This window comes from Balaenoptera physalus (assembly GCF_965194825.1).
Source record: "Balaenoptera physalus genome assembly, chromosome: 14".
Lineage (NCBI taxonomy): Eukaryota > Metazoa > Chordata > Mammalia > Artiodactyla > Balaenopteridae > Balaenoptera > Balaenoptera physalus.
In genome coordinates this window covers 72,836,935-72,858,918 of record NC_138893.1, presented here as the reverse complement: position 1 = coordinate 72,858,918, position 21,984 = coordinate 72,836,935, and the positions used below count along the sequence as shown (strand labels likewise).

General features: G+C 44.1%; 1 protein-coding gene and 1 long non-coding RNA gene across 5 annotated transcripts in view; one reads left to right on the top strand and one right to left on the bottom strand.

The window, feature by feature from the left end:
• WAPL (WAPL cohesin release factor) overlaps positions 1–3,660 on the bottom strand; it is a 77,086-nt gene extending 73,426 nt beyond the window's left edge. For 3 of the 4 annotated variants that reach the window (XM_082424179.1, XM_082424178.1, XM_082424177.1), the window contains exons 1-2: positions 3,215–3,660; positions 4–524 (exon numbers count right to left, since the gene is read on the bottom strand). In XM_082424179.1, coding sequence (XP_082280305.1) covers positions 4–502 — 499 coding nt within the window. In that variant the 5' untranslated portion in view covers positions 503–524; positions 3,215–3,660. The remainder of the gene's footprint in view (positions 1–3; positions 525–3,214) is intronic. The other variant, XM_082424176.1, reaches the window with a different exon arrangement.
• Positions 3,661–3,799: 139 nt separating this feature from the next.
• On the top strand, positions 3,800–7,305 carry LOC309642560. Its single transcript, XR_014253251.1, has 2 exons — positions 3,800–3,944; positions 6,923–7,305. It is a non-coding gene; the product is annotated as an uncharacterized lncRNA (long non-coding RNA).
• Positions 7,306–21,984: the final 14,679 nt, after the last annotated feature.

Genomic DNA, 21,984 nt, shown 5'->3' with positions numbered 1-21,984 from the left:
TACCTGAAGTCATTAATTTAGCACAGCTACTTCTGCTTGCATCATCGTCTAAGACACGGTTTGTGCTCTTTTCTTTCCCAAGCAAAGTATCCTCCAAACGTAAGCATTTATCAGATACAACACTGTCTTCACCCATCACATGACTAATTTTGCTATTAGTTTCAAGTACAGAAGTGACCTCTTCCAGCTGAGCAGCTTCACTAGATTCTGAATAAGAGGAACCTTTACCCTGGGCTAAATTCTTTGAAGAAACTGGTAGAGACTCATCATCACTGTCAAATCCAAAAGGATCTCCAGTATCTTCTTCTTCCATCTTAGGTTTCTTCGGAATTTCTTGGATATCCGGTTTGAAATTGGGCCTCTTCTGTCCTAATTTAGCCATAAATGTGGTCTCTCCCCACTTTGTGCTAAGGGTGGTCCGTTTGTTGGAAAAGACTTCATCAAACTTTGAACTGCCATTTCCTCCTTTCCTACTGTATGTTTTCCCAAATCTGGATGTCATTTTGACACCTGTTTCATATTCTCTGTGGAAAAAAAAGTAAGAAAATATATAATCACCAAATATTTAACAAGTAAATATGGCTTTTCTCCCCATATGGCTTTTCCACGTTCAAGGTACAAATCTTTAAAAACAGTTAAATAAATAAGGGGAGGGAGTATAAAGAGAGGGGCTCATTTTTTACTCTACATACTTCTGTTAACCTTTTTTACGAATACATATTCATATGCTACTTTCAGAATAAGAAAGCCTAACAACTAACCAATTTATAATACAGCATTCACAAAACCAACTTATAGTGGAACACTGATTTCTTTAAAAGTTTGAAATTAATCTACTTACTATTCTCATATCACTTTTACCATAAAAAATAATCTGAATAGGTTAATTACCCTTAATATAAAATCTTAAGCACAAAATGTTAATTTTTTTCAGGATTTTAGAGATGTCAAATAATTGACTAAATATAGTTCTTTGAAACTTCAGAGCACTTACTCATATAAGGGGGAAAAAGTCAGAAAAATGGTGCTACTTTCTCACATATTAGAACCTGCAGCTTTTAACCCATCCTTAAAAACCTGATTTTTGGTCTAATGTAATATGAACTATGACTTGAAAAATATTCCTTACTTGGTCATCTCCCTTAGTGCACGAAACCATATTTCTTCTACCTTCCTTGTCTCCATAGTGCTGTGCTCATTTGCTGGAGCTAGTGAACTCCAGCATATTACACTGACTGGTCCATGGATTATTAAAAGAAGCAATAGAAACATGTAACTTTATTTTCCTCTTTGCTTGAAGATAGGATAAATTGATTCATCTGATTTATCTACATACTAAGTACTAGGACAAAAATATTTCAGGACAGTAAATCAAGAGTCAAACATTTTTAAAACAAGTTAAAGTACTTCTTAAACACTATCAATCCTCATCCATTTCTTACACAATACAACAATCAGAATGATATTTTGACCTATGCTTCTCAAAGTTTTAATTTGTAGTTTATGTTTCCCTTTATCAACTTAAATTCTCCCAATTTATAGGGAATCCCTATAAACTCAGTTTGATATATATATGTGTGTGTGCATATATATATCCAGTAAAGGAATTTCCCCTCTAATATTTTGGTTAGAAGCCAATTCTAATTGGACAAAATAATACTTAATTTAGTCATCATACACATCTGCTTTAAGAGAAAATAATTTGTAATTTGTTTGAAGACCTTTTAACATGTCACAAAACTTTTTCCTTTGGGAAATCTATTTCCCCTTCTACTGTAGATTTACACTAAAAAATCTTGTCTTTCTTGTTAAGTATAGCTAAAAAAAACTAAGTATATTTGGCAGCTACAAGAAACACAAAATAAGTCATTTCTTTTCATTCCTCCTTGGATGTAAAGCCCTGATCTACAGATCTACATTTACACATACACCAACAAAGCTGGAATGTTTTGGATACACTAACACGGTAATTACCTAAAAATGCTGACTAAAGGCCAAACCAAAAATCTAGACTTGGGCTACTTTAGGCCCATACCAGAAAAACTCATGGCAAAAGTGGTCTGAGAACCATAAAGCATTCACTGTTACAACTTGAAAGTGTGCAGATGAATATTTGATATTAAGGAGTGAATTATTTTAAGTTACAAGAAAATCATGCTTATGTTTTTTTTAAAAAAACCCATGTCTTTGACAAATATATACTGAAATACTGATGCAATAATGTCAGTGATTCTCTAACTTTAAAGGGTGTGGAATGGAAAGTGCATAGATGAGAAAAATTTGGTTTAGAGTTAATAACTGTTGAATCTGAAAGATGAATACATGGGAGTTCATTATACAATATCTCCTACATTTGCCTGTCTTTACAGTTTTCCACGTCTTTTTTTTTTTTTTAAATCACTAGACAAACTATTGTGATGGCATTATCCAAGCCTCGAGTGTAAAGTACACAGAAATTCAAAAACAAGTGTGTAGACGTATGTGACATTATATTTTCAGTATACTTCAAGAACACAGGCTGTCTTGCTCAGGCTTCAAACTCCAAAGATTACCATAACCAAAAAGGAAAGAATGATTCACAAGTAAGTCTTTTCTGTCGGTGGGCCTTTGCCCCAGCCCAAAGCCAGGTCGAATTTTCTGGGAAGTGCGCTGGGATAAAAAGTCCTTACACTTAACCCCCAAGCAAATTCAGCGTCTTTCACATCTCCAAGAGCTTAGGGGCTTCCACGACGGAATGAAAGCCGGAAAAGCCAAACCTCATCACCCAGAAATCCTCACCTGGGGGCGGCGGTGCGCGAGAAGGTGGCGGGGAGAGGCGGCCCCCCTCCCGCTGGAAGCTCACGCAACTTTTCTCCTCCCCACCCCCACCTCCCAGGAAAGGGATGTTGCTTCCGACGCCCCGGAAGCCTCTGCCACCGAATCCCCAGGGCAGTGGAAGGCCTCAGTGGCGGCCAGGGGCGGAGGAAAGACGGCAAAAAATTCCGGCCTGAAACCAACGCACTTGACCGCGCCTGGGGAGGGAACTAAATCAGCCGTAGCCCCCGAAAGAACTCAGAATAAAGGGGAAAAGAGTTCTTCAGATTGTTCCCCTGCCCAACTTCCTCAGAGGCCGGGTGGGTGAGATACAGAGACTTCCATCACCCCCTCCCGGACCCCTGCCTCCCCCACCCTCGGCAAGCTCCGGGCCTAGGCAGCCACCCGAGACCTCACTTACCCTCGGCGCCTGGAAGGTGCTTTAGCCTCGGGCCGCCTCCGCTTCTCCCGCTCCCAACAGCCCACGGGCGGGCGCCGGAGCCCCGCGCGGGAGAACGGGGCCGGCTGGTGAGCGAAGAGAAGCCAAGGGCTCCGCCACCGTCAGAACCCGCGACTCCGCTCTCGGTAAATAGGAAACCCGGTGGAGGGGGGGAGGAGCGGCGGCACCGCAACTTCCCTCCCCACCTCGAGCGCCGCCGGCCGGGCCCGGGCCTAGGCCTCCCTGGCTGCCGCCGCCGCCGCCGGAGCTGGTACCAGAGCCCGCTACGTGCCCCCGATGGGCCGCCGCCGCCTCCTGCGCCGCCGCTTCCGTCGGTGAATGGTCAGCGCTAGAGTTTGAACAGGGCCCTGAACCATCTCAACGCCATTTGCGCTCCCGGCCCCCACCTCCTTCCTCCAACAGCCGCTCGCTCCGTCACTCCGCTTCCCACAGGCCCCGCGCGGCCGCCCGACCCCGCAGCCAATCGCGCGGCTGCTTACTCAAACCGCCGCGCAGGCGCCGCGCCCCGCATGCTCCGGCGCCCGCCATTGGGCCGACCGCGGGGCCCGACGGGAGTTGTAGTCCGAGTCCTCGAGGTCGCGGTGCTGAGAGCTCGACGCGGGAGCTGGCAGCGGGAGGAGAGGTTGCGGCGGACCCGGGCGGCCCGGGCTCCGGAGCCAGTTCCAGCTGCTGGTCCTGCCGGGAGACGCAGGTGCCACGGGGGAGGGCCGGGGGCGCAGTGCAGGCAGCTGTGTCAATCGTTTCCCCTCCAGGGACTCGCCGGTGTCTGGGGACGGTGGGTTGTACAGCTGCGCCGGGCCTGCTGGGGTCGCCTCCTCGGAGCCGGCCGGGAGGCTGGGAGCTCGCGGCTCCGTGCGGCCCTCGACCCGTCCTGGCCGGTGCTGTACCGGCGCAGTTAATGACAGCGGGAACGGGGAGGCCCGGGGAACTGGGCACCCGATCCACGGCCGTGGCCTGGAGCGATGTCGGCTCGGCTCTGTATTGTGCCACCTGTATCCCCTCGGTCCTTACCTTCGTAGTTCTTTCTCCCTCTGTCCGTCCCGAACCCGTTAAAAGTGACCCCTGAGAATATTGGATGGTATTAAGGAATTATCGTTAACCTTGTTGGGTGTGATGACAGTAATGTGGTTATGTGAAGGAGAGAAAGAAAAAAAAAAAAGACGAAATACTAAAAGTTTTGACAGATAAAATGATCCGGTGTCTGGGATTTATTTTAAAATAACTCCTACAAAAACTGATGGAAGGAGAATAAAACAAGCCAGTGGTGTGTTTTTCATTGCTGATGCTGTGTTATACACGGACTCATTCCAATAGATCTACCTATATATCTGAAATTTTCCATAATAAAAAATTTAATGAACCAGTGATTGCCTCTGGGGAGGACAGGGAGGTGGCAGATGATGGGAGATCATTTATTTTTCTTTATACACCATTTTGTGCTGTTCGAAGTTTTTTCTGTGTCAATGTATTACCTCTTCAGAAACTCGGAAAGTTTTAGTTTTCCTTTTTTGTTTTTAAGGCTGCGGAGGGAAAACCACGTTAATAGTAGCACAATTGGTTCCTCCTAAGAGATGTACATGATTCTTTGGGCTCGGATGGCACTGCTGTTAGGTGGGCGGTGAATGGAGATCCACTTGGGAAATTAGAAAACTACTAATTGAAAAGCCCGCCTCTTCCTCCACAAAAGGCAATTTGCTTTTAATGCACCGGAAGTTACCAAACTCCTCCAATATATTCGGGCAGCTACAAACAGAAAACATAGTTCAGACATCCTGTAGCCCTTCCCAACGGGAATTTAAAGTGGATTTTAGTCTGGCTGAACTGTTTTACTTTTGCACAACTGCTTGCAAAATTTACATTCCGACATTTACATTTCCCAAATATATCAATACTTGATTGTTTCAAAACCAACTTCTTTCTCTTTTTTTTTGGCTTAAACAGTAGAAATTTATTTCTCACATTCTGGAGGCTAGGAAGTCCAAGATCAAGGTGCAGGTTGATTATCTTCCTGGTGAGGACTCTCTTCCTGGCTTGCAGATGGCTGCGTTCTTGCTGTTTCTTCACATGGTAGAGAGAGATCATTTGTGTCTCTTCATATAGTGGTTCTACCCTCATAAACTATAACCTCCCAAAGGCCCTACCTCCAAATGCCCTCACATTGGGGTTAGGGCTTCACTATATAATTTTTTTTTTTTTTCCAAAACCAACTCAAGTAGCTTATTCTAATGGAAGTTGTAATGAGTCTGCGTGTTCCACGGCATGTGACTTTTATTTGGGTCAGTTTTGTCTTTTTAAAAATTGGCATAGGATCTCGTTTTATCAGTGTGTTTGAAGACTGCCAGCAGAGGTGCAAGCTGCACTTACTATAATTATTTAGATGACATGGTGGTGGGTGCTAATTAAGGGGTAATTATCATCAGAGGCAAAGGCTAAGATCAAAAAGCTGAAAATGGTGGGGAGACAGTTGCAGGATCTTTTTGTAAAAGGGTGCTGTGAACCCTCTGGGACCAAATGATGCCCTCACAAAGCTCATTATGCCCTGGCCTGGCTGGTGCTGGGGACTTAGCTTGGTCAGTGACTCTGCATGAAGCTGAAGTGGAAAAGTAAAATTTTTAAAGAAATAGCTAGTCCGTGAAGCTCCTTTTGAGGGTTTTTGTGTGGTAGTTGTGTTAAGTAATGGAACTTAATGTTAAATTCTTGCTACTCCAAGAGTGACCCCCAGCATAGTCAGAAACTGGAAGCTTGTTGGGTGATGCAAGAATCCTTGTCCCCTCCCCAACTCCCCTGAATCAGAATCTGCACTTTAACAGGATTCCCCCAGGTGATTGGTCCACATGTTAAAGGTTAACAAGTACTGTTTTAAAGTATACCCATAGCGTTTGATAGTAATCTAATTCTTTTTGTTAGGATGGGGGAGAACATTAAGAACCTACTATGCATCAGATATGATATCAGGCTCTTGAGGAAGTCTTCATTTGCATCTCTACCTGTTATCTTTATTTTAAGAGTGAGGTAATGGAGACAATGGAGACGTTGGCATTTGCTCGAGGTGTTGTAACTAATGAGGAAATCAAACTTTTTCTTAAGCATTCAGGACCCATTATTACTTTCAGATCTTCTTGAATCCAGTACATGATTTGAAAAATAAATTGTGTGTGTGTGTTAAGTCTGTGGAAGCTTGGTGTATGAATACTGAAAAGAGCTGTGCTAGGGCTCTCCACCCTCATGTGTCCCACACTAAAGACAGGAGAGCCTGCCCACTCCAGGGCCCCTGCTAGAGGAAGTTCAGACTGTGGATCTGCAAGCTGTACCACCACTTTACCCTTTACCTCCCTGGTTCCACTGAGGCTAACAAATGCTCTGAAGGCTCCACCCCATTTCCTTGCCATGGCCCTGAGTTCCATACCAGAGTGAGCGAACTGGATTCCAGTGTGGATAACACATGGGCAAGCAGCTTTTTGGTTTTTTTTATATTTTATTGCTTTTGTTTTCTTAGTTCCCTCAGCTTATACTCCTGCCCATTCCCCACCCCCTAGGTTGGTTCTCTTCACTTCATTTGAATCTGCGCACATACATACCCAGTAGGTGCTTTTTTCTTTGCTAGAATGCCGCTATGCAAAGCTCTCAGATGTCTGATTTTTTTTCCATTAAATTTCTTATGTATTTCAGAAACTGAAAAGGATCTGAGGCAAGCGTGTACCCTTTGATGCTGCAGGCTGTCCCTGTATGCTGCCTAGAGGAGCACAGCATCCCCACTACCTTGAGTTCCACTCAGATGGACTCTAGCTGAAAAAAGAAAATCCCACAAAGAAAACTAATAGAAGAATCTATTCTGCCATTGTTGTGCCTTTGTTTTAGCCCAGACATGGGAACTGTCAGAACTGGAGTTGCTAAAGAGAGCTATGCAGTCTTTTTCTGATAATGTGTAGTAAAATGTACTACAACTTATATAATTCAGTTCCAAGAACTAGAGGTCAGAAATTACCACATCGGCTAGAGGAAATTTTTCCTTTTCATGGAATGTGGAATAAAATTATAAATCATACCCTTAACATTGTAGTGGTTGTATTACAAGATGTGGGCCCCGCCCTGCCTTTATCCCTCTGACACTCCCCAACCCTTCTCTGTGTTCTGAGGAATATTGGGCTGATAGGACTTTTTCAACTAATCTCCCCCTGACTAGCCTATTTTAAATTGTAACACACCCACTCTCAAATGTTCACTATTCCCCCCCTTATTTTTCTTCAGCGCATTTATCTCCTCATCCAACATATCACATATTTTGCGTGTTTATCTTCCGTATGAGGGCAGAGATCTTTGCCGGTCTTGTTTTTTGCTATATCCCTTGCACCTAGAAGAGTGTGTGGCACATAGTAGGTGCTCAGTAAATATTTGTTGAATAAACGGCCCCATTTCTTTCTTTTTTTAATGTCAGATTATATCATAAAAAGAAAGTGACTTGAAACTAACAACAGTTTCACATAAACTGTGGCTCCATAAGTTGAGGACTGGGTTTTCCCAAGTGGGAGGGAGTGCTTTCTGGAGCTACCTTTTGTTCTTGCTTTGGATAGGTTTTCTTCTGAGAATTGAGGCGATGAATATTGCTATAATCCCAATTACCTTGTTTTCTGGGATAATTGGAACATGTTCTCTGGAGATAGTGACATCCTTTGGGGAATAAACTGCTGTCTAGGTAATTGAAAGACAAAGCAAGGGAAATTCCCTGGGGACAGGCTGCCTGATAAGGATTGGTACCCAGTCATCTCTAAAGGTCTGGCTACCTGACCCTTGTCTGGAAACAGCCCTCTTCTCCCCAAGGTCCTCACCCCTAATGCTCTATGATACCCCTCTCCCTCAACAAAAACCCTCCTGGGGCTTCCCATCACCAAAACTAAACTCCAAAGTCCTTATCATGGCCTATAAGGCCCTGCATGATCTGGCCCCTGACTACTCCTATCCCTTCCCACTTTGCCAAGCCTGCCTCTGTCTACTACTAGAACCTGCCAAACCAGCTACTGCCTCAGGGTCTTGGTACTGGGTCTTGGTACTGCTGTTCCCTCCACTGGTCCTGGAGATAAGCACAGGACTCATGCCCTCACTTCTCTCAGGTCTTCGCTCCAGTGTCTCCTCAGTAGCGTCTACCCTGACCATGCTATTTAAGTTAAACCCCTCACCCTGCTGTCCCCACACTCCATATCCTTTCCCTCTTGTCTTTCACCATAGAAGTCATCATGTTTGTTTTACATATTAACTTGTCTGTTTCCTTCCACTAGAATATAAACTCTATGAGGACAGGGATTGTTGACTTTTCACAGCTATATGCCCAGCACACCTAGAATAGTGCCTAACACACAGAAAGCATGCTGAAAATATTTGTGAACTAAATACCTCGTAAATTATGTTGAACTCTTCCATATCTTTATTTATTGTTTGTGTGTGTGCTTTAACTACCAATAATTGCAAAAGGTATATTGAAACCTCCCACTGTAAGAGGAATTTTGTCAATTTCTCCCTACAATTCTATTTCTGTTTTTATATTTTTAGGATATTTTATTGGGCGCATACGAGTTTAGCATTGTTATAACTTCCTGATGGTGTTGAAAGCTTTTTAAGTAATATGGGAGATGAATTGCCAAAATCGCCTGAATTTTCCATCCCTCCCTGTACACACACCTCTTGCAATGTGTCTTTGCAACTCCTCCCAGAATCTGGGCTGGCCTTGTAGCTTGCTTCTGCCAAAAGAATGTGGCAGAAGTGATAAATAGTTCTGAGCCTGAGCCTTCATAAACCTTGAATGCTTCCACATTCTCTCTTGGATCCCTGCCTCCACCATGAGAACAGGCCTGGGCTAGCCTGCTGGAGGATGAGAAGCTATATGGAAAAGAGCTGAGGACATCCTGTACCAGTCAACAGCCAGCAGACCCCAAACAGGCAAGCCTAGCCAGGATCAGCATAGCCACCCACCTGACCTGCAGCTGCTCACAGATGCATGTGTGAGCCCACCTGGGACCAGAAGAACTGCCCAGCTGACTTGTAGACTCATGAGCAATAATAACTAGCTATTATAGTAAGCCTGTGAATTTTGAAGTGGCTTGTTATACAGCATTATTGTGGCAATAGATAATTGATGGTTAATGCCTCCTCATTTGGGTCTCAGCCTCAGAAAGGCTTTTCCGACTACCCAGTCAATCTAAATCTGCCTCCCAGTCTCTATATAATACCGGTGTATTATTTTCTCAATAACGCTTATCTCTCTCCAGAATGATTTGTTGACTTCTTTACTATCTGTCTCCCACACTAGACTGTCAACAGTATGAGGTCAGAGACCTTGTCCACCTGCTCATCCTCAGCATCCAGCACGGTACTGCACTGTCCAGCTGTGTGTGTCCACCAAGCACTGGAAATGTGGCTAGTCCAACCTGAGATGTTCTGGAAATACAAAGCACTGGGTTTCCAAGGCTTAGTACAAAAAATGTATATATAAAGTATCTCAATTTTTATACTGATAAAATGTTGAAATAATATTTTGAATACATTGTGTTAAGTAGAATATGTTATTAAAGTTAATTTCATCTCCTTTTTACCTTTTTTAATGTGGCTACTAGAAAAAGTAAATTTGTGACCTTGCATTATATCTTTATTGGATAGACAGAATCTATAGAAGTTGCTATAGAAGTTTAGTAAATATTTATTGAAGGAAAATGTAAAAAAATAGACTCACCAGAGAATGCCCTGGTGGTCCAGTGGTTAGGACTCGGCTCTTTCGCTGCCAAGGGCCTGGGTTCAATCCCTGGTCAGGGAACTTATATACCACAAGCCGCGCAGTGTGGCCCCCCTCCCCCAAAAGAAATAGACTTACCAAAAGAAATGAGCTCTCAAGCCACAAAAAGACATGGAAGAGCCTTAAATGCATATTACTAAGAGACAGAAGCCAGTCTGAAAAGTCCACATACCGTATGATTCCAACTATATGATGTTCTGGGAAAGCAAGATGAGTTGAGATAGAGTGATTGCCAAGAGATTTACAGGAAGGGAGGAGGAGTAATGAATAGATGAAGCACAGGGGATTTTTTTAGGGTGGTGAAACGATTCTGTATGATACTGTAACGGTGTGTGCATGATAGTATGCACTTGTCAAAACCCATGGAACTGTAAAACACAGAGTGAACACTAATGTAAACTAGGGACTTTAGTTAACAATGTATCAATATTGGTTCATTAATTGTAACAAATATACCACACTAATGCAAAACAGTAAACTGGGGGGTGGGGGCGTGGGGAGGGAGGTATATGGGAATTCTCTGTATTCTATGCTCAATTTTTCTGTGAACCTAAAACTGTTCTAAAAAAAGTCTATTTAAAAAGATGAATTCACACACAGCCACCAGAATGATAATTCTAAAACATGAATGTAACAAACCACCTACCTCTTTTAAAAAAAACTTTGGTGGCTCCCCACTGTCTACCGGAAATGAGTTCACATCCATTGGCATTTGCAATGGCATTGACCACACCTCCCGTCCCGCTTCCTCTCCTCTCTACCTGTATCAGACTACTCAAGAGCCTCAAGCCTTCATTGCAAGACTCGTTCAGTCCCCTCTGCCTGGAAAGTCTTTCTCCCTCTCCACTTGTGGACCCTTATCATGAATCATATACCCTCTCACATAAATCAATCATCCTCTATTCCGTGTTTCCATAGTTCTCAATTAAAAGTAGATACAGAAAACCAGGCATATGGAGTTTGGGTCATATTGGAGTTCTGTGCCTCTTTCTAGTTAAGTCCGGAAAATGGCTATGATGAGTGTGTGTATTGGAAGTGTTGAAAAAGAATTCTGATATCCACAGGCAGGCTAGAGATTAATATCCTTGAGATGGAAACAGTGGAAGAACAAGGCTATTGAATGTCAGTGAAGATCTGCTTGGGCTCCCCTCCTAGGCAGGAGGCAGTGGGATATGCTGCTGGGAGCAAGATCCATCCCAACAGTGAGGTGGTGTTAGCTGACTGCCTGGCTACAGTGACAGGAGGCAGGCCTCTGGGTTGTCACCTGCTCTGAAAGCCAATCTCCCTCTGACTGCTGCTCCCCCAAGCCAGGATGCCAGGGTGATTCAATTTCAAGTATTTCACTTGCAGGGCAAACGACAGTGTGGTAGTGACATTACCGTCTCTACTATCATGTAGTAGAGCCTCAGGAGAGCATGTGAGAAAACAGGTGAGCAGGCTTCCAGGTGCTGAGTTTACGATGCAGATTTCCCTACATCTCCTTTTCAGGGATTTTGGTTCTATTATCCAACCACTCTGCTGATGGGAAACTTAAGGAACACTGTCAAAGATAAATGATTTGCTCAAGATCACCCAACTACTTAGGTGTCTGTCTTTCTCCAAAGGTCACAGGCATGAAGCATGTACTATACTGGGTCCTTAATATCAGGCCATGTAGAGGAACCCCATCGTTTTGCTGTCCTTTTAAGCCAGAGGTTCAGGCCTGCCTGGAAAAGTAAGAATCTGGTTGAGACTTTGGGGGTATTTAGAGGAAGAGGCCAGGTTGGAGTCAGGAATGGACTAGTCCTTGCAGGAAGATAAAACAAATCTAGGAGACCCTAGGAGATATGTAATCTGTGAACACCAAGGGTAGAGGGGCAGACAGGTGTCTACAAGACCAGGCTTATTCACCAGTTTGGGGCCACAGTGCCTAGTCTTACTCAGGTGATATACAATCTCTTCCCACCTTGTCCATTGGGTCCTCTGACAGCACCCAGCTGCTATTACTGGGATAGAGAGCGGGCTCCTCTACTCTAAGCTGTTCCTCCTCCCTTCCCTGTGTCCCTCAGCTGGCCCAGGGGATCCACAACTTGGGACAGAGGAAACACAGGAATTGGGATTTCAAAGAAATGCTTATGAATAACCTGGGCAGGGATTTCTTCCAGTGACAAACTCCAGCTCTTGGGTGAGAGCCCTCCTACTCTGTACATACCCCAGCCTGGCCCATAGTTTGGGCAGCTCTGAATATTCTCTGCGCTGAGGGACCTCTCCCAGGAGAGTGGGAAGGAATTCTTTCTTTTGTGTGACTTGCTTCATTATGTATGAGTGTTGTTAGCTCTTATAGTTGAAAAATGATCATTTCTCTGTTGGGTTTTCCCAGCTTGAGGAAAAAGCTTTTGGAAGGCCAGGCAGCGCCTGCTTGGAGGGTTTAATGGATTAAAGAATGTTGAAGTTGGGGAACTGTGGAGGCCTGGCAGCGTTCCAGGACCACAATGGCGCCCTGGCGACCTCCACAGCCTCTCTGCAGCATATATGAACCCCAAGCCCTTGGAGTCATACCTGCACAACTGGAACCCCATACTCTATGCGCGCATCCCGATTTGCTCTCATCCCGAGAGGATGGGTGGAGAGTAAGTGATGTACCTGTTCTAGAAAGAAGCACGTCGATGACTTGAATCATCTCATCACAAATTAATCCATGTGAAGGGATTCGAACAGTGACTGGCAGAGTGTCAGCGCTGCCAAAGTGTTCGCGGGTACTATTATCATCGCTAGCAGCTGGGCTGAGCAAAGAATCCGACATGATGCTATTTTGGCAATAACCCGACAACTATGGAATGTGAGCAGGGAGACACAGGTCAAGTCTTTTAAAAACACCGGTTGTGACTACCCTCTGTGTCCTCCCGCTGCGGAGGCTGGGCGCGTTAGGCTCAGGCCTACGGGCCAGAGACACAGAACCTCGCGGTGGTCGGGGCTTTTACTCCAAGACATCCGTAATTCTAGCGGCCCCTTGGCGGTGGAGCTGCAGGCGGGGAACTGGCCTGACAGCACCTGGGCGGGGCCTGGGCTTGGCTCCGCCCGAGCGCGGCGCCGCCTCGCCCTCTACCTGTGGCCCGGATTCCACCGTGCGGGTCGGGGGGCAGAAGGCAGCGGGGCTGGGGCCCTCAGCCCGGAGGGTGCAAATAAGGGCCTGTAGATTGGGAAAACTCTCTCCTGGAATCTGTGCACAAAAGAGTCTTTTTAAAGCGAGTGGCGGGACTGTGTAATGATTTACCCGCGTTTGTCCTAGTACACCTGCCTCTCTCTTTGAGACCAACAAATGTTTACCCGGCTCCCATCCAAGCCAAATGCTGGTTTGTTTATTAATCCCAGAGGCTGCAGCCTGCTTTCAGGGAGACAGATGCAGGCCTACGGGAAGCTTCAAAACATTAACATTTCAAATGAATGCGCTCCGTAATTGTGGGGGAAGGGTGCGGAGTGGGGGCGGGATTCCTCCGGCTGCTTCTCTCCCGGGACTCCACTGTGCCCGGGGACCTGGCCCGGTATTTACAAGACAGAAGGCGCCGCTTGGGGCAGCCTTTGTTGTACCGATGACCTCGCGGGCACTTCCTGGACTGACCGATGGCCCGGCGGCTTACGCGGGGCTACTCGGCAGTGGCCCGGGGAGCGGATGGGGGATGATGAACGAAGGCGGGTCCTTGGGCTCCCGCGGGCGGAAGAATGCGGGGCAGTAGCCTTCGCCCGAGCGCACCGGCTCTACTGACCCGCACAGTAGTCGGGAGCCGCTGGGGACCGGCTAGCGGCGGCAGGATTCTCTCGTCCACCCCCAACTGGGCTTTGACCTCCTTATCTGAGGCTTTTGAGTCCAAAAGGGCTTAGCAACGACTGGCACTGAGCCAGCCCGGTTGAAGTGGACACCCGCACCTCCGTGCCTCCCGCCCACAGCGTCCCATCGAGGTGTGGCCTGTGCAGCTCAGGAGGGAAGTGTGGGAGTGAACCCGCGGTCTACAGCGGGTCCTGGGCGCCGGTGGCCACGCGCAGTGCCCATCCGGCCACGCACCATGCTACCGGGGTCTCTGTTGCCGGATGCACGGTTCCTGCACGTTTTGCCGCTGTCCCCTTTCCCCCGCGCTCACACCTGCATTGCTTCTTCGGTCCTCCTGAAGCTGATCAACACAGCAAACCTGAGGCCTCCGAGCCCGTGGCCTCTTATCCGCCCCCAAATCCCTGGGCGACCCCGAAGGTGTTCCACAAAGTTGTAGTCGCAGTCATAAATAGTCGTGTGCGCCCTGGACTTCCTCAGGCCTTGGCTTCCCTCGGTCTCCCCTGGAGAATGAATGTTTGCACACAGGGTCTCCCGTACTCACCCCAGGCTGTGCACCCTTTTCTCTGGAATCACGGAGATACCTCCAAGAGGACCCCTGGGATTATAGAAAAGGAATGAGTTGTCAGTTTCAGTGAAATGAAAACAATAATACCAGTCCCCCTTCCCCCTGCAGAAAGGGTTTTAGGAGGCCCGAGTGAGTTAAGGGCCACTGTACTTCAGGCAGGGTTGATAAACTGTAAGTTCCGATCCTAGGCAGCTTCCGAGTTTTATCTCACTCTGCCCAGAAGCAACAGTGGCTCTCAACCTTTGAGAAAATGCTATGAGCTCTGTTAACCCTGTGCCCTGAAAAATGCACGTGATCTCTCAGCTTTGCACCCAGTTTAAGTCTCCAGGCCATGAAATTTGTCTGGGCCCAGGTACAAGAATCCTATTCTAAAACCTTCCCAGCCTCCACTTCCCTGCTTATTCCCTTACTCCTGTCAAGATGGCTTACTTGTTATTCCCTAGCAGGTACCTGGGCTGTCCAGCTTCAGTGTCTGTTAGCAGTGAGTTGCCTACAGGAATGCCACCCCTTGCAACTCTCCCACCCCTCCCACCCTCCACTGCAGCCAGGGGTCATCACCTCAGAACTGCCACAGCAACTGACTGAACCTTGTGACCTGGAGCCAGCTGCCTCCTAGCCTTTGTCTTCCTTGGGTTTGTCTCAGTTCCCATGACTGGCACACTCCTGGGACGGGGCCTTTACTTCGCTCTTCTCTGTTCCCTCTCCACCCACCTTAGTCCAGAGCTGACTGGAGGACCCCTTTGATACCTTCACCTTAGAGGTAACCTCCCAAATGCTGCTTTCAGTGGAGATGTCACCAAGGATGGTTCAGAAATTCCCAAATGGCACACAGAATAAATTCAGAAACTTGGAAGGATTCTTCTGCCTAGGACAAGCAGCAGGGCTGGAGAGCTACTTTGGGGCTTCTCACATTGAGGGCTCTGCTAATATTCTGTGGGCTACTCTGAGCTCAGTGGGGTGGGACCATCAGCAGGATGCTGATGGAGGACTGCTGTGGGCCAGGCAGCGGGTCAGGTTAGGGGTACCAAGAGCATGGGATCTAAAAGATGACAGCTACTGTGTCTGAACTCAAGCAGCACATCCTGAGCTACTCTCAAGGCTTGAAATTTCTTCCAGCTCCACCCCACTGCATTAGTTTCTCCTTCTATGCACCTTTACTTTCCTCTCTTTGAGTACTTACTACACTATCATTTGTTAGTTTTATCAATGCCCACCAGAGCCAGGCTGGCGCCCACCTGAAGGAAAATCACCAAACAGTTGATGGTCAGGACGACCTCCAACCCCAACTCTCAAAGGAAGCCAGGAAAGGGATTCCAAGGTTGGCCCTGGGAACTCAGGGTTTTTTTTGTTTGTTTGTTTGTTTAATTTGCGGTTTTTGTTTGTTTTAGTGTAGCAGGATATAAAAATTACACAGAGCTCTCAGCTCTTGGTTTCAAATACCATTCTCCAATAAAAGGAACCAGGGTCCCTTGGAGATATGACTCATTCTAGGACTGGGGTAACAAATGTACAAGAAAAACCTGAGCATCTTGTAGTGCCAGAAAGTAAGGGAGTGCTGAAAAACAAAGCCTCACAATTCTGGGAGTGTTAAGGGGACACAGACGTCAATTGAAAGAGTTCCCAATGGCTAAAGCTGGAGCAATTTGATCAATGAAAGTAGTATTGGTGATAACCCAAAATATAAAATAAATATCCATGAGTCCATGCTGATATAAATGATTGAATAAATAAATAAATGGGAAAGAAAAGACAAATCTCCCATGCACAAGAATTTCAAATAATGCATGCTGCCGATGTGAGTTAGTTAAATCTTGAAATTTTTTTCATAAAAGGCTGCTCCTGTGTTTTATGTTGCAATCTGACCTTGGGACAAGCTGGGTCTGATCTCTATAGTCCAGTAGTTCTCAGTCTTGGCTGCAAGTTAGAAGGTCTGGGAGCTGCTAAAACCCAAATTAAATTGGACCCCAGAAAAATTAAATCAAAATTTCTCTGGCATGAAAGCCAGAGACAGTGTTTTCTAAGACTCTCCAGGTGATTCTAATGTGTAGCCAAGGTTGAGAACCATAGTTCTCGTAGTAGGTCTAGATACAGCACCAGGTGGGATTGGCCTTCTCTTGCAGTTAACTCGCTCCAGAGTCTCTAACGGGTCTTCAAGCAAGGTGACTCTTCAGACAAACGAGGCTGAGTATGGTTAGAAGTGTGAACCTCATTGCACTTTTGAGAATCCTCATCACTGCCTTGACTTTCAGCTAAGAAACAGTGAGGCTGGGGCTTCCCTGGTGGCGCAGTGGTTAAGAATCCGCCTGCCAATGCAGGGGACACAGATTCGAGCCCTGGTCTGGGAAGATCCCACATGCCGCGGAGCAACTAAGCCCGTGCAGCACAACTACTGAGCCTGCGCTCTAGAGCCCATGAGCCACAACTACTGAGCCCACGTGCCACAACTACTGAAGCCCATGCTCCTAGAGCCCATGCTCCGCAACGAAGAGTAGCCCCCGCTCGCCACAACTAGAGAAAAGCCCACGCTCAGCAATGAAGACCCAATGCAGCCAAAAATAAATAAATAAAATAAATAAATTAAAACAAAAACAAAACAGTGAGGCTGTGAATTCAACTGATCATGTAATTTATCAGATTACTGCTCAAACTTTGGGTCTGACTTTTGGCTACCTCAGCCAGTGGCAACAAGAGGTGAGAGATTCTTTTAGCACAATCCCAGCTTACATGATTTCATTCCTAAAAGAATTCTCAGTCACTTTGAGCAAGTGGTTTTCCTACTGTATTCTCTGAATGGAGGCAATCTCTTTCTCTGATTTTGTTTTTATTAAATAAATGTCTTCACCATTATGTGAGGTGGGTAGAAGTAAAACCACACATAACTTGAAATTTCTGAGCTAGCTATTAACTTATGGAACAAAAACAGTGGGCAGAGGGTTCAAGGGAAATTTGATGTGGTTTTTCGTCCTCAATCTATTTGCCCTGACCCTCTTGTAACAGTTATAACTGGTTTGGATTTTCCGGCTGTCATCAATTTCTCCTCGATTTTATCAGAATTTTGCTTTGTTTCCTGTGATTTTATCATATTTAATCCAAACCCTTTTCCTGTATACATTTTTTAAGGAATAGAATATTTGTAAATAAAGGTTTTTATCTTGTCTAATGCCAAAAAAAAAATTATGACATTTTCTTTCTTTCCTTTAACCTCGAAACAATCTCAGAATTACTTTTCTTTTTTCCCAGAACCATTTGAGAGTAAGTTGCTGACATGATCATCCTATAATATTAAAGTGCAGCCTTTCTCAGCCAGGGTTCCTCAACTGAATGACAGAAGAGGAGAAAATGATTTGAGTGACTATTCCAGTTCTCTCAAGGATGGCACATAATTCATATCATTATGCTCAGGAGAGAGTTAATTCATACTATATTATGGGTGCTTACGATATTAGAGCTTACTTCTTTCATAGAACACTAAGTTAGGGTGTATTTCCTATGAAAAAGCAACCTATATCAAAGTCAGGAAATTAATATTACTACCATCTAATCCTCAGATCCCATTCAAGGTTTGCCAAATGTCTTAGTAAAATCCTTTAGAACAATAGGATCCAGTGAAGATTGGTACATTGCTTTTATTTTATTTACTTTATTTCTTATTTTTTTATACAGCAGGTTCTTATTAATCATCCATTTGATACACATCAGTGTATGTATGTCAATCCCAATCTCCCAGTTCATCACACCACCATCCCCACCCCCCCACCGCTTTCACCCCTTGGTGTCCATACATTTGTTCTCTACATCTGTGTCTCAATTTCTGCCCTGCAAACCAGTTCATCTGTACCATTTTTCTAGGTTCCACATATATGCGTTAATATACGATATTTGTTTTTCTCTTTCTGACTTACTTCACTCTGTATGACAGTCTCTAGATCCATCCACGTCTCAACAAATGACCCAATTTCATTCCTTTTTATGGCTGAGTAACATTCCATTGTATATATGTACCACAACTTCTTTATCCATTTTTCTGTTGATGGGCATTTAGGTTGCTTCCATGACCTGGCTATTGTAAATAGTGCTGCAATGAACATTGGGGTGCATGTGTCTTTTGGAATTATGGTTTTCTCTGGGTATATGCTCAGTAGTGGGATTGCTCGATCATATGGTAATTCTATTTTTAGATTTTTAAGGAACCTTCATACTGTTCTCCATAGTGGCTGTATCAATTTACATTCCCACCAACAGGGCAAGAGGGTTCCCTTTTCTCCACACCCTCTCCAGCATTTGTTGTTTGTACATTTTCTGATGATGCCCATTCAAACTGGTGTGAGGTGATACCTCATTGAAGTTTTGATTTACAATTCTCTAATAATTAGTGATGTTGAGCAACTTTTCATGTGCTTCTTGGCCATCTGTATGTCCTCTTTGGAGAAATGTCTATTTAGGTCTTCTGCCCATTTTAGATTGTGTTGTTTGTTTCTTTAATATTGAGCTGCATGAGCTGTTTATATATTTTGGAGATTAATCCTTTGTCCATTGATTCGTTTGCAAATATTTTCTCCCATTCTGAGGGTTGTCTTTTCGTCTTGTTTATGGTTTCCTTTGCTGTGCAAAAGCTTTGAAGTTTCATTAGGTCCCATTTGTTTATTTGTGTTTTTATTTCCATTACTCTAGGAGGTGGATCAAAAAAGATCTTGCTGTGATTTATGTCAAAGAGTGTTCTTCCTATGTTTTCCTCTAAGAGTTTTATAGTGTCTGGTCTTACATTTAGGTCTCTAATCCATTTTGAGTTTATTTTTGTGTATGGTTAGGGAGTGTTCTAATTTCATTCTTTTACATGTAGCTGTCCAGTTTTTCCAGCACCACTTATTGAAGAGACTGTCTTTTCTCCATTGTATATCCTTGCCACCTTTGTCATAGATGAGTTGACCATAGGTGCATGGGTTTATCTCTGGGCTTTCTATCTTGTTCCATTTATCTATGTTTCTGTTTTTGTGCCAGTACCATATTGTCTTGATTACTGTAGCTTTGTAGTATAGTCTGAAGTCAGGGAGTCTGATTCCTCCAGCTCCATTTTTTTCCCTCGAGACTGCTTTGGCTATTCGGGGTCTTTTGTGTTTCCATATAAATTGTGAAATTTTTTGTTCTAGTTCTGTAAAAAATGCCATTGGTAATTTGATACGGATTGCATTGAATCTGTAGATTGCTTTGGGTAGTATAGTCATTTTCACAATATTGATTCTTCCAATCCAAGAACATGGTATATCTCTCCATCTGTTTGTATCATCTTTTTTTTTTTTTAATTTTTATTTATTTATTTATTTATTTATTTTTTGCTGTGTTGGGTCTTCGTTTCTGTGCGAGGGCTTTCTCTAGTTGCGGCGAGCGGGGGCCACTCTTCATCGCGATGCGCGGGCCTCTCACTATCGCGGCCTCTCTTGTTGCGGAGCACAGGCTCCAGACGCGCAGGCTCCAGACGCGCAGGCTCAGGAATTGTGGCTCACGGGGCTAGTTGCTCTGTGGCATGTGGGATCTTCCCAGACCAGGGCTCGAACCCGTGTCCCCTGCATTGGCAGGCAGATTCTCAACCACTGTGCCACCAGGGAAGCCCCTGTTTGTATCATCTTTAATTTCTTTCATCAATGTCTTATAGTTTTCTGCATACAGGTCTTTTGTCTCTCTAGGTAAGTTTATTCCTAGGTATTTTATTCTTTTTGTTGCAGTGGTAAATGGGAGTGTTTCCTTAATTTCTCTTTCAGATTTTTCATCATTAGTGTATAGGAATGCAAGAGATTTCTGTGCATTAATTTTGTATCCTGCAACTTTACCAAATTCATGATTAGCTCTAGTAGTTTTCTGGTGGCATCTTTAGGATTCTCTATGTATAGTATCACGTCATCTGCAAACAGTGACAGTTTTACTTCTTCTTTTCCAATTTGTATTCCTTTTATTTCTTTTTCTTCTCTGATTGCCATGGCTAGGACTTCCAAAACTATGTTGAATAATAGTGGTGAGAGTGGACATCCTTGCCTTGTTCCTGATCTTAGAGGAAATACTTTCAGTTTTTCACCATTGAGAATGATGTTTGCTGTGGGTTTGTTGTATATGGCCTTTATTATGTTGAGGTAGGTTCTCTCCATGCCCACTTTCTGGAGAGTTTTTATCATAAATGGGTGTTGAATTTTGTCAAAAGCTTTTTCTGCATCTATTGAGATGATCATATGGTTTTTATTCTTCAATTTGTTAATATGGTGTATCACATTGATTGATTTGTGTATATTGAAGAATCCTTGCATCCCTGGGATAAATCCCAATTGCTCACGGTGTATGATCCTTTTAATGTGTTGTTGGATTCTGTTTGCTAGTATTTTGTTGAGGATTTTTGCATCTATATTCATCAATGATATTGGTCTGTAATTTTCTTTTTTTGTAGTATCTTTATATGGTTTTGGTATCAGGGTGATGGTGGCCTCATAGAATGAGTTTTGGAGTGTTCCTTCCTCCACAATTTTTTGGAAGAGTTTGAGAAGGAAGGATGGGTGTTAGCTCTTCTCTAAATGTTTGATAGAATTCACCTGTGAAGCCATCTGGTCCTGGACTTTTGTTTGTTGGGAGATTTTTAATCAGTTTCAATTTCATTCCTTGTGATTGGTCTGTTTATATTTTCTCTTTCTTCCTGGTTCAGTCTTGGAAGGTTATACCTTTCTAAGAATTTGTCCATTTCTTCCAGGTTGTCCATTTTATTGGCATACAGTTGCTTGTAGTAGTCTCTTAGGATGCTTTGTATTTCTGCGGTGTCTGTTGTAACTTCTCCTTTTTCATTTCTAATTTTATTGATTTGAGTCCTCTCCCTCTTTTTCTTGATGAGTCTGGCTAATGGTTTATCAATTTTGTTTATCTTCTCAAAGAACCAGCTTTTAGTTTTATTGATCTTTGCTATTGTTTTCTTGTTTCTATTTCATTTATTTCTGCTCTGATCTTTATGATTTCTTTCCTTCTGCTAACTTTGGGTTTTGTTTGTTCTTCTTTCTCTAGTTTCTTTAGGGGTAAGGTTAGATTGTTTATTTGAGATTTTTCTTGTTTCTTGAGGTAGGCTTGTATAGCTATAAACTTCCCTCTTAGAACTGCTTTTGCTGCATCCCATAGGTTTTGGATCATCGTGTTTTCATTGTCATTTGTCTCTAGGTATTTTTTGATTTCCTCTTTGATTTCTTCAGTGATCTCTTGGTTATTTAGTAACGTATTGTTTAGCCTCCATGTGTTCGTGTTTTTTATGTTTTTATCCCTGTAATTCATTTCTAATCTCATAGCGTTGTGGTCAGAAAAGATGCTTGATATGATTTCAATTTTCTTAAATTTACTGAGGCTTGATTTGTGACCCAAGATGTGATCTATCCTGAAGAATGTTCCACGTGCACTTGAGAAGAAAGTGTAATCTGCTCTTTTTGGATGGAATGTCCTATAAATATCAATTAAATCTATCTGGTCTATTGTGTCATTTAAAGCTTCTGTTTCCTTATTTATTTTCATGTTGGATGATCTGTCCATTGGTGTAAGTGAGGTGTTAAAGTCCCCCACTATTA